Raw genomic sequence first — 15,372 nt, forward strand, 5'->3', positions numbered from 1 at the left:
CCTCCTTGTGGAGAGAGGCCACCACTTCACGGGCAGATCCTAGAAATCCAGGCCAAGTGAGGAGCTTTGCCCTCGAACGGGCGGAGGAGGAGGACACACCCCCCCCCCGCCCCGCCCCCCGCTGCAGCCTCCAGGCCACGGTGGCCGCTGTCAGCAGGGACACCTCCCAAATGTGCAGGAGTGTCCGCGCTCTCTGGGACGTGCAGAGGACAGAACGTGCCTGACCCTACAGCTCTGATGACTTAGCAGCAGGCCCCAGAAAATGGCCCAAGCCGGTCCCTGCCACAGGCAGGCCCCGCGGCCAGGCTCCGGGCGTCCTGCATCCTCCCTGCCCCCACCTTCCCCTGCTCCTTGCTTAGCGGGTGCTATGGAGACCGCACTATAGAAACACCCAGCTGAAAGCATTTAAGACCCACAGTACGCTCCCACTTAGTCACCCTGGGCTGAACAGCCCTGTAATCCGAGAAGACAAAAGTGATCAGAACACATGTCTCCTCTCCTCTGTGGAGCAAGCCGGTGACTCAGAGCGGGGGAAGGGTGTTCTAGAAAACACCCGAGGCTTTGGTTCCCCTCACCGGATAGGCCATCGTGGCTTTCCCACCGTTTCTCAAAACACCAACGCTGCCCCTAACCGCTGCAGCTGGTGAATGACAGCGGACTCCTTGGGCCTCAGCTGTCGCCACTGGTAAGTAACCATTACTCCAAGGAGACAAGGAGGGAACCCAATTAGCCGTGATGTACAGGAAGGTACAGCCAGAATCTGACGCCCCCAAGTTGCATTCATTCAGTCACTGGGCACCTTCTGGAGGCAGCCAGCGGCTTCCCTGGAGCCTGCTGACCGGGCCTGTGCCCACCCCCCGGTCTGACGCGCCCGGCACCCAGGCCAAGAATAGGGAGGCCAGCCTGGGTCAGTGGGTGAAGCTTGGTGAGGGCTGTGGCAGCGGTTCAGTGGATTGTGGGAGGACCCTTAAAAATCTCATTTAGGCACAAGAGCTCAGAGCAAGGCTCGGGGCCGGGGCTGAGCAAGAGGGCAACTGCGCCCTCCTGCGCGCGGTCCGGCAGACGCACCGGCTAGCGGGCAGCTCTGCGGGGAACGTGCTGTGGGCACATCCTCAGGCAGAAAGTGCAGTGCCTCTCGCAGTCATCAGGGACCCGTGGGCCCCGGGCTTCCCAGTCTCCTCAGAAAGGGCCCACAGCCATCACTAGATTGGCGGCGGGGTGGGGGGCGCCCGTGACCCAACGGATCTCACTGCCCACGCCCTGCCCAGTACACTCACACGCCGGCGGGCCCAGAAAGGATGTGCTGGGAAGGGTGCGCCCATGGGCATCCCCACGCCCAGACCCCAGGGGAGAACGTGGGGCCACTTCTGTCCACACCAGTAGGCTGGGCATGCTGACAAAGGCTTGAGGCCCAAGGGGATGGGTCTCAGCAATCTGTGAGCACGCTGAACCAAGGCCTTGACTGGCCGCCAGGGAGTGCGCAAAACTTCCAGGATCCACGCCATCCAGGTCTGGGGTCTGCTCTGCTGCCCTGGGACCTGGAGGAGGATGGAGCCCGGGCTCCTGTGCCCGCCTTGCTGGGTGGTCCCTGCCAAGTCTCTGGACCCTTTGGGTCTCAGTTTCCTCAGGGGCTGAGCCAGATCGTCACCACCCGACATGGCAGCCCCTGCCTCACGTGATCTTGGAGGTTCTGCAGGTACAAAATTCACATCCAACTTCAAAGACTCAGCAGAAAAACAGGAACGCAAAACACCTCACTAGTATTTGTTATAATGATTGCGTGTCTAAATAACACTCTAGACATGTGCAGCTAAATAAAACACTTCACCTGTTTCTTCTTACTTTTTTACACGCCCACCTCTCAGTGCGGAAAGACAGGTGCGGTGTGCCCGGTGCTGCCGCCGAAAGCCCTCTCAGCTCTGACAGCATAAGACGCTCCAGATTTCCCACGGTGCTATCCAAGTAGGCAGCCCAGTCTGGAGGGGGAATTGTGTGGCTTGATCTGGGGAATTGGGGGTAGGTTTGCGGGGGGACCAGGGGAAGAGACAGAGTCCCCCAGAGGACTGAGAATCCTGATACCATCTGTGGACACAGAAGCCCTAAGAGGGCACAGTGACTTCTGGCTTCTCAGTTGTTTTTTTCCAGGAGGACCCCTAACTGCTTATACTCCAAGGAAAGAAGATGTCCCACTGCTGGGATGCGGTGCCTTGTCCACAGACCGCCTTTCACACTGAAGAGCTTTTTAAAATGAGAACAGCAGACGCATAAGGGGCTTAAACCACTGCCGTCAAACTCCACGTGTTAACAGGAGCAGCCTCTGCCATTATCTTTTTTGAAGATCTCAATTATGGTTATTTTGTTTTTGCTTTGTTAATTACACATCCCTTGAAATAGAACAAATCTCTCCCCTTTCTCAGAGGGCAATCTGGAGGCGCCTCCCAGAACAACAGAGACCAGTGAGGGGGAGCAAACTGCAGGAACCGCCTGCTTCAGTCACCACAGGCCCCAGCAATAGCCCACAGCCCACAGCCCACACCCCACACCCAGAACACTCGAGGCCCCGCTCTCTGCGTCTCAGAGAGGGAACGGAGAAGATGGATCAGGGCAGAGGAGGGGGCCCTTGGCAACCTCAACCCCAGCTGGGTGGGTGGGCCCTCTGCCCTCCCAACGGCAGGAGCCTGCCTGTGTCAGCAGCTCCAAGTGCCGGGCTGCTGAGAGCCTGGCACTGGGCTGGCAGGGACCGTCCAGGGCCCTGGCCCTCTGCGCTCGGGCAGGAGGTTTGGCCCACACTGGGGGTGACCCCGCCCCACACCCACGGCCATCCATCTGCCTCCAGCCTTCTCTTCCTGGGCTCTCGCCTCTGCTGTGGTCTTGGCGGCCCCTCCCTCAGAGCTCAGAGCCTACACAAGGGGTGGGAAGGGCACACTGCCTCCCCACGGCCCCCACCGGCCGGCCACACACCGACGCGAATCCCAAAGGCACGGACGACTGCTGGGTTTTCTAACAGTCATGCTGTCCCTTGGAGGACGAGGACTCCTGCCTAATCAGAGCTGGGCTGGGGGTGGGGCCAAAGGAAACAGAAACTGGAGAAATCCTTGGCCAAGTCCCTCCGGATCTATAAGGGGATCGTGCACCCAGAGCCTGACCAACTCCACTCAGCACTGCTTCCCAAAGTGCTTCACCCGGGATGGCTCTCGGCACCAGTCCCACCCCAGCCCGGACCCTTCCATCAGAAGCCCTGGAGACCGCCAACCAGCCAGGGGCCGGCTGTCCATCAGAACCACCCCGAAGCTTTGAGAACCTGACAGTCAGGCTAAAGTACAACCATGCACCCGCATGCCTGGGGAGGGGGATCCTGGGCCAGAGACAGGGCGCCAGGCAAGGCCTGTGACCACGCCCTGTCAGACACACAGTACGTCCTCCACTGACTGTCCCCTGTAGCCGCCTCCACACAGATGGGCGCTTCTGTCAGCGCCTGGTCCAGAGAGCACGGCAATGACCAGAGGTGCAGGGCGTGACCTCAGCCGTGTGGGCAGTACTTGGTGTGCCCCCTACTTCTAGAAAAAATCCTCTGTCCTAGTTTGTGCCCTAAATGCCTCTAAGTGCCTGTTCCCTGACCTATAATTAAAATCAATTCTCTCGCTGGAAATCTCAAAACACAGTCTCAATTATCAGCAGTTCACAAAACTGGCCCAGTCCCACTCACGGGGAGCCCATCACAGATGGACTGACAGACAGACACGCTCACGGGGGACAAGCCTCCACCCCGCTCAGGAGCTCAGGTGCCTCGGGGGAGGTGTGTAGGTGTTCCAAGGGTCAACCCCTGCCTGGCGGGTGCTCGGGTGCCTCTCTACCCTCCCTGGCGAGCATCCTGCCCACACTGAGCTCCAGTCAGGGAGGGAAAACACATGGGCCAGGGGCTCCAGAAGGCTCACAGGTGACCCCAGGGATTGACCCAAGGAAGTCCACCCATCTCGGGACCACTGAGTCAGCCCACACCTGCATCCACCCGTGGGAGCCCTGGGCAGCGTATCCGCACCTAGAAAACAGAGCTGCATGGGCTCTGTCGGTCTGGGGGTCCCACCTCCTCTGCCAAGAGGCGCCGCAGCTCATGTCAGCCCAGGGGCTTCTGTGGCTCGGGGACGCCCAGGTGTGGCCCCTGTGCCAGCTGTGGGGACCAGGCCCACACCCACCTACACATACTGCCCACTGGGCTACATGTGACCCAGGCCCCGGTGAAGGTCCCCGGAGTGGAGACCCTGGGGATACAGAGGGGGCTTCAAGACAGCGGGGGGTGGGCCACGAGTGCCTGGGGTCCTTCCCCACCTCCCCAGGGGCCCAAACAGTCTGGAATCCTTCCCCCATTTGGTGACAGCGTGCAAACACATCTGCTTGGAGTAAGCAGGTCTAGTGGCCAGGATGTCCTGCGGGTCCAGGCGAGGCCAAGCTCTCCAGGGCAGGGCCATGAACTACAGTCTGGACAGACAGAGCTGCCCCCATGGCTGATCCACTACCGGAGTAGACTGCGTGACAGCTGGGGTGTCGGCCATTCTAAGAAATGCAGACAGGGAGAACAGAGTCCTGCTCTTCCTCAGGAAAAGAGTATCTTGGGCTTCCCTGGTGGCGCAGTGGTTAAGAATCCGCCTGCCAACGCAGGGGACGTGGGTTCGATCCCTGGCCTGGGAAGATCCCACATGCTGCGGAGCAACTAAGCCCGTGGGCCACAACTACTGAGCCTGAGCTCTAGAGCCTGCAAGCCACAACTACTGAGCCCACGTGCCACAACTACTGAAGCCTGTGCGCCTAAAGCCCATGCTCCGCAACAAGAGGAGCCACCGCAATGAGAAGCCCGTGCACCGCAACGAAGAGTAGCCCCTGCTCGCCACAACTAAAGAAAGCCTGGGCGCAACGGAAGATCCAACACAGCCAAAAATTAAAAAAAAAAAAAAAAAAAAGTACTTAAAAAAACAAAAGAGTGTCTTAAACAGACCATTTCCTGTGACTAGAAGGACTTCAGCCAAGGAGAGGGGCAGGGCCGGCTCAGCACACCTGCCCTGCCCAGGCATTTCCTCCAGGGGAAACAGTGGGGAGGGGAGGGGCTGTGACACCAAAAGGTGCCTAGGGCCCTCCCAGCCCCCAGCAGCCACACCTCAAAGCAGACATCAGGCCCTGGCTCCTGGCCAGGTCTGCAAAGGTTCCAAGAACCAGAAGGAACAGACCCAGGTGCCAAGGGACCCTCACGTGCCCAGGTGGGCTGGGCTCCTCCACAAGGCCACCAGGTAGGCCAGAACCATCCACGAGACAGGCGACCAGCGTGCCTTCCACCGTCTCAGAGCACGCTGAGCACCCACCCCCTCAAGCACAGATGCGGGATGAGGGACTCTGAGGGTGCCCCAGCCTGGCCTCTCAGGTTCAGCGCCACCAGGGAACAAAAACACCCTGGTTGGACTGTCGCTCTGCTTCCCACCCTTGGAAAGACAACCACAACCGGAATAACATCACGTACCACCTGTCACCGTGTCAGCAGCCTAGGCTGGAGGGCGCGAGGGACAGCGTGGAACACAGCCCCCAGCCCTCCCTGGGAGGAACTCGATTACTGGAGGAGAATCACTGCAATAACACCCTCAGGAGGTTAAGGGACAGGCAGAGAAGGGGGGTGGGGTGGGTCTGGGAAAGATGAGGGAGGGGGTGGGACAGAGGAGGGAAACCGAGGAAGTGCACAGAACGGGGAGGGGTGACCTTGCTTTGTTCAGGCCCCAGGGCCCTTCCTGCTCTGAGATGGGAGGAAGGCCGAGGTACACCCCTCACAAGCGGGGAAACCGAGACAGGACATGGAGCTCGCCGTGACCACACGGCCAGTGCACACGGGGCACAGCTGGGATCCAACCCCAAACCCAACGGCTAGGGCCTCATGGCTGTGCCCAGGTGGGGACAGGCCACAGGGGGGTGAAGAGGAGGCCCCTGAGCGAGAGCCTCAGGGCAGATACCGGGAGGGGACTGGGCCTCACTGGGGCAGCAGGGCTGTGCTGAGGAGACAGGGCAGAGGGGAGCCTCAGTGGGGGGGTGACCCTTGGACACGGGATGAAAGGTCAGCACTGGATGTCTCCCAGGTCCCAGGAGGCCAGGGTGGACATGGCTGGCCTCACCAAGCTGGGAAACTGCTGGGAGGCCCCCCGCAAGGAGAGAACCACCACCCAACTGCCTGTACGGAAAGACTAAGGTTTGCAGAGCCCGTGCTGTGTTCCCCTGGCCCTGCGTGCCTGGGGGAGCAGATCCCACCCTCTCAGCCCTGCACGCCCAGACTCCAGAGTGGAGCAGTCAGGGCTGTCCCGAAGAGAGAGGTCTTGCAGTGGGTGGCGGGGGCTTTGGGGCAAGGGGAGTGGGCCACTGGGAACCAGAGGCAGCAGAGTCACGATGACCCAGGCCCAAGTGGCTCCGAGTCATGTAGGAGTGAACACCATGGATGACGCCAGCCCACACGCACTGACCTCTGCCCGGCCTGTCCTCTCCCAGCCACAGGATGCACCGGCCGGGACAGTCCCTTCTGACGGCTCTCGGCAAGCTGGTCATAGCAGCACCAGCTCGTCCAGGGAGAGGGCCTCGGCATAGGACGGAGCCTCCGAGTCCATGGCCGTAAAGGGGAATGAAGCACGGGTACATGATGATAAAAAGGAACGAAGCACTGACACACACAACGTGGACGAACCTCAAAAACATCACGCTGAGGGCAAGAAGCCAGACGCAAAAGGTCACATGTCGTATGATCCTGGTCATGCCGCTGGGGGGCGGGGAGGGACTAGTGAAGACGGGCTTTCTTTTTGGGGCCGTGAAAACATTCTAAAATGGACTGTGGTGACAGTTACACAATGCTATGAATGTACTCAAAATCAAACGGGTGAGTTATATGGTATGTGAATTACCTCTCGATAAAGCTGTCACCAAAACAAAAGGCACCTTAAGAAGCGGGGGGTGCACAGGCTGAACCCCTGGAAAGCCAGCCTCCTGTCCCTGTCACCAGGCCTCCAAACCGGTTCCCAGGGTTCCCTCAGATAGGGCGCCGAGGAGGCCACTGCCCTCCCAGGCAGCGGGTCAAGGTTTTCAGGAAACAAAATGGCAAAACACGTCAAGGATGGGAAAGAACAGAAAAACGGACACACACCAGTGCAGGTGTCTTTCCAGCCCCGACCTCATGACCCGCTCCCAGAAGCACATCCCCGGCGGGGGTGACTCGGGAGGGTTCCCTGCAGCAGTGCTCTCGCCGCGGGGCGGGGAGGCCTCAAGGTGGTGACGGGTTACAGTCGGTCTTTGAGACGATGGTCACGAGACTGTGGATGTGGGGAAACGCGTCTGACTTGGGGAAGGGATGCTACAGAGAGGCGGGAGTTGAGTTACTGCAACTATGTGAGGAACACACCTGAGTAAGGGGCTGCAGGAGACTGGCGGCTGCTTCCCACACGGCGGGTTGCGGTCCTCAGCTGCCGCTGCGCCACCCATCCTGTCCACTGGGTGCCCCAGGCACAGAGAGGCGCAGAAGCCGGGCCGCCCCGGGGGAGCAGGGGCCCTGCTCGTCTATGCCGCACTCAAGTGGGCAGGCCCGGCCTCTTGGCCCTGGCGCGCTCCAGAGGTGCTCGCGGGCAGCGGTGTGGGTACCATGGGGCATGCGTGAGCACCATGCACAGAGGGCCCCAGGCAGTGCCCCCAGGCTCACTGCCCCGATCGCTGGCAGGAAGGGTGAGGCTTCCGGAGGTGAGGGCTTCACCCCAGGGGTCACCCCCATGCCTGTGCCCAGGGGAAGCTTCCACTGCCGACCACTGGGGGCTATCCTGTTCCTCCTCCTTATCTGAGACATGCGACCTTGGAGAGCAGTGTCTGGGCCTGATCTGTGTCAACTGGCTGCAGGGTTCTGGTGAATCAGGTGTATCAGGGCCGTGCCCGTCACAGGCCACGCTGTCCTAAATCCTTGCCCCTCACCCCAGCACGTAACGCCTACAACCAGGGCTGCCCCTCCCGTGCCCTGCAATGCCACCTGCCTCACACTGCAGGGTCACTGAGATGCTGGACCAGCCAGCATCTGCCTGCCCCGGGGTCTCTGGGTCTGTGCTGGGAGCAGGCATTCACAAGTCAATCAGAGTAACAGTCTGGGATCTCTCGCCAAGGTAGGAATCCAGAGCATCAGGCAGGAAGATTCCCTCTGGGTTCTGCTCCTTTGGTGGAGAGCCCTCTGGCTACAGGATGGGACTGCTGTCCTGCTGGCTCCGGGACACCGGGCACCCACCACCCAAAATCCCCCAGGAGAGCGGAGCCTGGCTCTGCCCAGTTTCATCAGGAGGGATCAGCCTCACCCCCCGAGACCAAGAAGGGTGAGTGCTGGGGACAGACAAGAGCGCCTGCCCTTCACTGCTCACTAAAAGGCCCGAGAAGTCCCAAAACCATAACCGGGGCCCCAATGCTCCTGTGTGTCCCCAGGCAGAGCCCCCAGCACGCGGTGGCCGAGTCCCACCTGCAGCTCCTTGTCCGAGTACTTCTGGGGGTTTTTGCTCCCTTGGCTCTTCTTGCGGAGTTTCTTCAGCTCGGCCTGGCACTTGTCCAACGCATCACCTTTGCTCCTTTGCTCCGTCTGGTATTTCTTCAGCGCAGCCTGAGATTCAAACAACAAAACCATGGTCAATGAGCTGCTGCGCCCCTCCCACTCTCAACTGGGCCACAGTGGCCCCGACCCCATGGACGGCAGGAATTGTGCAGCTGCAAACCTGAGGCCTCAGCTCTGCCCACCCTGGAGGTAAAGATCAGGGCTGGGAAAACCAGCCGAGCCTCCCTCTCTCCCACCCCAGGGCTGGAAGCGCCTCAGGTCAAATCATGTAATGAACACCGACAGAGCCCAGCCCCTCGCCCTTCTTGTCAACCTGGGAGAGGCGACAGGGCAGGGTCAGGGCCTGAAGAACTCGAGGAAACGACAGCGGGTCAGAGGAGTTCACACAGGTTACACAGGGTGGCTGCCTCACATTGTTTTTTTACAAAAAGCGGCCGAGAGGCGGGGGTAGTGGAACCTGGCACGTGGGGCATCAGACGTGAGAGTCCACTCACAGGGTCACATTTAGTCTCAAATGGGCATGAATGTCAGAGGAGCTGCAGGAAACCCACAGGATGGAGAGCTCACAGGAAGATGAAAACCGTTCAGACTGAGGGAAAGATTCACACACAGCAGAGCCCAGGCAGCTCAGGGTGACCAGCAGGTACAGGGTGGGGGCTACTTACGCTCAGGTACCTGGAGTCCAGCTCCACCTTCTGCTCCAGCTGCGTTAGCAGCTCGTTGTGAAAAGACTTCAGCTGGACATGGAGAGAAAACAGCCGTCAGCTCCAACGTGTGGCCGCCCCGGGAGAGGGGGGGCGGTCACCACGACCATGGCACCTGGGACGCTGGGCACCCCAACGGGAGAGAAGAGCTTGTCTGATCCATGAGCCGATGACCCCGCAGGGACAGGTGGGCCCCGCGGAGCCAGGCGGCCCCGGGAGCGAGTGCTGAACTGAAGCCCGAACTTCGACAGGCACGGAGGTTCCGTTCCCCTCAGGGAGACAGAGACCGCCTCTCCACTGTCCCTGCTCTCCCGTGCTGGCGGGTAATATAGGCACAAGCTGACACAAGCCGTGGACCTGCTGGGTCCTGGCAGGACCTATAGTCTCGGTGCACCTGTGCTTCCCCAGGCCACCACTCGAGGTGTCCCCACCTGGCCCCGCCAGCCCGATGAGCATAACACCCCATCTTGCCCGTGTCCTTTTCTTCCAGGTCCGTCTGTATATCCTCAGCCCCCATGGCGGTCACATCCCTGGTGTGTGACTTCTCTCTCGGGCCCTGGGGACGCCCCCACCTCTCTGGGTATGACCACAGGAAGGCACATACTTCCCTAGTGGATGCACGGCCAGAGTACACGCCCGGCTCTTCCCCTCGCCTCTGACAGCGCCTGCTCACCTGCATCTGCCCCTCCCTCCCCGGGGGTCGCGCTGGGAGGCTGGGACTCACCATTTCTTCCAATTGATTCTGAATCTGCCTGTGGACTTCAGCCATCTGGAAGAGAACGTCCCCTGGGAGGCAGATGGCAGGAGAGAAAGGCAGGAAGAAAGTGAGCTACTCAGAATCACTGTCTTGTCACTCCCTCCATGGCTGGGGAGCGGGCACCGGTGGGCCAGGCACTGGGGTTGCTGTGGTCTGGGGACCGGCGGGCAGGGGTGTGCTGGGGGCAGGGGGAGGGGTGCCTCTCCAGGTGATGCCACCAAGAGGAGATGGGAAATTCTAGAATGACAAGGATACACAGTCGCTTGGTGTCTCTGGGGTTTGGGGGCCTCAGGCATCTGCACTGGATCTGAGGTTCATGGCAGAGGTAAGAAGACCAGAGACCCTACGCTTGCAGATTTCAACCCTGTGTGCGACCCTGTGAGCACATGCATCTCCTCTCACGGGCACCAACCACCAGCGGCCCACCTACCTCGGGCCCAGGCAGAGGTAGCCACAAGAACTCGAGGAAACGACAGCGGGTCAGAGGAGTTCACACAGGTTACACAGGGTGGCTGCCTCACATTGTTTTTTTACAAAAAGCGGCCGAGAGGCGGGGGTAGTGGAACCTGGCACGTGGGGCATCAGACGTGAGAGTCCACTCACAGGGTCACATTTAGTCTCAAATGGGCATGAATGTCAGAGGAGCTGCAGGAAACCCACAGGATGGAGAGCTCACAGGAAGATGAAAACCGTTCAGACTGAGGGAAAGATTCACACACAGCAGAGCCCAGGCAGCTCAGGGTGACCAGCAGGTACAGGGTGGGGGCTACTTACGCTCAGGTACCTGGAGTCCAGCTCCACCTTCTGCTCCAGCTGCGTTAGCAGCTCGTTGTGAAAAGACTTCAGCTGGACATGGAGAGAAAACAGCCGTCAGCTCCAACGTGTGGCCGCCCCGGGAGAGGGGGGGCGGTCACCACGACCATGGCACCTGGGACGCTGGGCACCCCAACGGGAGAGAAGAGCTTGTCTGATCCATGAGCCGATGACCCCGCAGGGACAGGTGGGCCCCGCGGAGCCAGGCGGCCCCGGGAGCGAGTGCTGAACTGAAGCCCGAACTTCGACAGGCACGGAGGTTCCGTTCCCCTCAGGGAGACAGAGACCGCCTCCCCACTGTCCCTGCTCTCCCGTGCTGGCGGGTAATATAGGCACAAGCTGACACAAGCCGTGGACCTGCTGGGTCCTGGCAGGACCTATAGTCTCGGTGCACCTGTGCTTCCCCAGGCCACCACTCGAGGTGTCCCCACCTGGCCCCGCCAGCCCGATGAGCATAACACCCCATCTTGCCCGTGTCCTTTTCTTCCAGGTCCGTCTGTATATCCTCAGCCCCCATGGCGGTCACATCCCTGGTGTGTGACTTCTCTCTCGGGCCCTGGGGACGCCCCCACCTCTCTGGGTATGACCACAGGAAGGCACATACTTCCCTAGTGGATGCACGGCCAGAGTACACGCCCGGCTCTTCCCCTCGCCTCTGACAGCGCCTGCTCACCTGCATCTGCCCCTCCCTCCCCGGGGGTCGCGCTGGGAGGCTGGGACTCACCATTTCTTCCAATTGATTCTGAATCTGCCTGTGGACTTCAGCCATCTGGAAGAGAACGTCCCCTGGGAGGCAGATGGCAGGAGAGAAAGGCAGGAAGAAAGTGAGCTACTCAGAATCACTGTCTTGTCACTCCCTCCATGGCTGGGGAGCGGGCACCGGTGGGCCAGGCACTGGGGTTGCTGTGGTCTGGGGACCGGCGGGCAGGGGTGTGCTGGGGGCAGGGGGAGGGGTGCCTCTCCAGGTGATGCCACCAAGAGGAGATGGGAAATTCTAGAATGACAAGGATACACAGTCGCTTGGTGTCTCTGGGGTTTGGGGGCCTCAGGCATCTGCACTGGATCTGAGGTTCATGGCAGAGGTAAGAAGACCAGAGACCCTACGCTTGCAGATTTCAACCCTGTGTGCGACCCTGTGAGCACATGCATCTCCTCTCACGGGCACCAACCACCAGCGGCCCACCTACCTCGGGCCCAGGCAGAGGTAGCCACAACATGCAGCCCCTGTGCGTCTCGGGACATGGCGTGGAAGGAGGGCGGCCGTGGAGGGAGGGACCCCACGGCCCAAGACACGTCATGGTCAGCAGAGTCCTGACACTCACCCCAGTCAACGCTGTGGAACAGAAGCTCCGAGCTGGGGCACGCATGGCACCTGCCTCCAAAGACCCTCAGGGCCACTGCCCACACCCACAGGGTCAGCGTGAAGGACCTCCTTGCACAAATGGCTCATTTCCTCCTCTGCAGAGGGTGGGTCTGGAACGGGCAGTGCGAGCTCCATTCATTTCATCAGCAAATATTTGCTAAGCAGCCAGCTCTGGCGGCAGGCACTAACCATGCGCTGCGGCCACATGGAGGAGGGCCTGTCCCTGCCCTCGGGGGCAGTCACCTGCTGACTAACCCTGTCCCGAGGTGCTGCCTACACCAGGACGTCCCTCCCCTGCTCACATCCAGGCCACTCAGGGGTCACGTGACCCAGAGGATCCTTTTGGGGGCAGCCACAGTGAGCACCTCTGGTCCCCGTGAGGCCATCCAGAAAGCAGAACCGTTCCTGTGGCCCCTGCCCTAATGGGGTGACGCTGCCCACCCTCCACGATCACAATGACAGCACGCAGATGATCCCCTGGGGTCGCTTTCCCTCCCAGAAGCACAGCTGGGTTCTGGGGACGGACAGCTCCTCCTGGTCATCGGGCTGTTCGATCAGCTGCTGGTGCTGTTGTAGCCCTGACGACCACAGAGCACGGTGATCACCACAGGCAGGAGCCTTAGGGACAGATCTCCAATCCTTGGGGCAGGCTGCCCAAGGTCAGTGGGCTGTTAAATGGCCACAGTGCTGGCCTCCGCTGGCAGGCCCCGGTCCCTGCCTCCCAGGGTCACTCTCTGTTGCTGGAGTGCACGCGAGGGCGGCCTCTCCAGCCAGCGGGTGCCCCGCTCCCGTCTGAGTTCTGAGTTCTCACTCTCAGTGCGCTGCGGGGCTGAGTGCCCAAAGGCCTGGCTTCGCCTCGGATGCACAGATTTCTGTCGAGGGAGGAGGAGGGGACAAGAGTGCTTCCGAAGGAGCCCCAAGGGTCACCTGGCAGCTGGGAGGAGCCACGGCGTGCCAGGGGGTAGGCCCTGCAAAGCCAACCGCATGTCCCTGTCAGGAGACAAGGTTGGGGGAGTTCCCTGGCGGCCCAATGGTTAGGACTCCGTGCTTTCACTGCTGAGGGTGCAGGTTTGATCCCTGATTGGGGAATTAAGATCCTGCAAGCCATGGGGTGTGGCAAAAAAAAAAAAAAAAGAAAAAGGGAGACACAGGCATGCTGGTGGGTCCCCTCAGGATGGGGTCAGACCACACACAGCTGTGGTTCGCTGGGCCCTGGGCTGAGTGTCCAGCCTGCCGCCTGTGCCGACAGTGCGAAGACCCCTTCCCAGGCACCACATGAGGAAGCACAGACCCCTGGGGGGCCCAGGCTGGCACCTAAGGCACCACGCTGCTCACAGCTACTGCAGAGAGAGGAAGACGCCCAGGCCCAGCCTGAGGCTTTGAAGGATGCTCGCGGTCAGGGCCAGTGCCACGCCGTGTGAGCGTGAGCGAGTGGGTGGTGTCTGTGTGGGTGTGAGTGGGGGAGGGCATGTGTGTGCCAGAGTGTACACGTGTGTGCGTGTGGGTGCACAGGGTGTGCGTGGGGGTGAGTGCGTGCATGGACGCAGGGGGTGTGGGTGTGAGCGTGTGTGGCCGTGTTGTGCGTGGGTGTTGAGTGGGTACACGTGTGGCTGTATGTGTGAGCCTCAGTCTCCGTTCTGTCTCCCTGCAGCCCTGGGGTGCTGCTATGGCCCCGTGGACACGTGGCTCCAGGAAGCTAAGTGACCAGGCTGTGACCGGGTGGGCCACAGGGATCAGAGCCAGTCCAGACAGGTCTGCCTCCAGGACCATGCTTCTCCACGAGCCGGGAGGGAGAGGACGGAGCGGGGAGATGCACGAGCAGGGGCAGACACCAGAGCTCCTGATGCACAAATCCCTTAATCCAAAGTGATAAACATTTACTGAGCCCCATGCATGCCGGCAGGGCCACGGACACCAGCACCAGGGCACAGGGGGAGGCCTGTCGGGGGCCCAGAGTCCCTGGAAGTTGCTTTCCACTCAGGCTCCAAATGGCAGCCTGACCTCAGGCCTGACAGTGCTGTTGGGTATGGCGGGGCGGGGAGGGGCGGCACCTGGGGACAAGAAGGCCCCGCCCCCACCATGGCTGCCTGGGGGCAGCATCATCGATGGTCAACCCACCATACACCGCCCCGCCGAGGGCTGCGCTGAGGCTGCGCAGCCCCAGCAGGACAGGACGTGAGTCTCACTCATCCTCTCCTGGCCCTGACCACACTTCTACCCCATACCGACCCCAGGGGGCGGTCTAGGAGTCAGGAAACTGGCCAAGGACAACAGGGGACAGAAGGTGCCTGCTCCCCGTCCTTGGCTGAAAAGGAACCACCAGGACAAATACAAGCGGGCAGCCCAGGGGACAAGGCCAGGCTGCCACCAGCCTGACCTGACCTGCTCAGACCCGCAGCTCCCGGGTGGGATGAGGCTCCCGGCACCTCCGTGGCCTTTCAGCATCCCCAGATCTGATATGCTTGGTGGGGATGCCGTCCTGTGTGTCAAGGGTGGCACACACAGGAAATCCAGACCCACAGGTCACCCTCTGGCCCTATGGGCTCTCTCAAGGGACATGAAGTCCATAAATAAGACACAGAGCAAGTGGCTCTGTTGGCCACGCTTGAGGCCCCAGAATCGTAAATTAGTGTCCGGATCACACTGAAAACACGTATTTCCTTGAAAGGCCACACAAAACTAGTTCAAGGAAAACAGTTGAAAAATAACAACAACAACAAATACCAAGCCCTTTAGATAAAGAATTCCTGTTGCCAAGAAGAGTAAGTGAAGCTTCTTGAGGATTCTGGACACTGCACCCCAGGCTCTGTCAATGCACTGGGACGCACCCCATCGCCTCCGCCCACCAGAGCCCCCGCCTGTGTCCCTGGGCACGCATGCGGGGAGTGGGCACATGCTCTGAGCTGCAAGCCAGTGGCTGCCACAAGCCGGTCCACACGGGGGATTTTTAAGGTGCATTTTACAAGCAGCTGCAGGAAAGCCACGCGCACATGATGTCTGTAAGGTGGTGTGAGCGTGTGCCAGCCACCAGGCAGTGGACCCTGGAGCACTGTGGGGGCACTGGGCCAGCTGCAGGGGGAGGTCACCCCTGCCCGGGGATGAGGCTGTGCCCCGAACTAGGCTTCCCAGGAATGCCGGGGGCCTC

General features: G+C 60.8%; 1 protein-coding gene and 1 long non-coding RNA gene across 11 annotated transcripts in view; one reads left to right on the top strand and one right to left on the bottom strand.

The window, feature by feature from the left end:
* The window catches only part of BAIAP2 (BAR/IMD domain containing adaptor protein 2), a 31,029-nt gene extending 20,611 nt beyond the window's left edge, over positions 1–10,418 (bottom strand). For 6 of the 10 annotated variants that reach the window (XR_003682865.2, XR_008619143.1, XR_008619144.1 and 3 more), the window contains exons 1-3: positions 10,019–10,415; positions 9,256–9,327; positions 8,501–8,638 (exon numbers count right to left, since the gene is read on the bottom strand). Coding sequence is in view for 7 of the 10 variants with exons in the window: in XM_028498814.2 (XP_028354615.1) it covers positions 8,501–8,638; positions 9,256–9,327; positions 10,019–10,063 (255 nt within the window). In the remaining 3 variants the exon portion in view is untranslated. Of the gene's footprint in view, positions 1–8,500; positions 8,639–9,255; positions 9,328–10,018 lie in introns of all 10 variants that reach the window. The other 4 variants (XM_028498816.2, XM_028498813.2, XM_055089996.1 and 1 more) reach the window with 4 other exon arrangements.
* On the top strand, positions 124–5,169 carry LOC114487640 (uncharacterized). Its single transcript, XR_003682866.2, has 3 exons — positions 124–685; positions 1,866–1,962; positions 2,132–5,169. It is a non-coding gene; the product is annotated as an uncharacterized lncRNA (long non-coding RNA).
* Positions 10,419–15,372: the final 4,954 nt, after the last annotated feature.

The sequence above is a fragment of the Physeter macrocephalus genome, chromosome 14 (genome assembly GCF_002837175.3).
Source record: "Physeter macrocephalus isolate SW-GA chromosome 14, ASM283717v5, whole genome shotgun sequence".
Lineage (NCBI taxonomy): Eukaryota > Metazoa > Chordata > Mammalia > Artiodactyla > Physeteridae > Physeter > Physeter macrocephalus.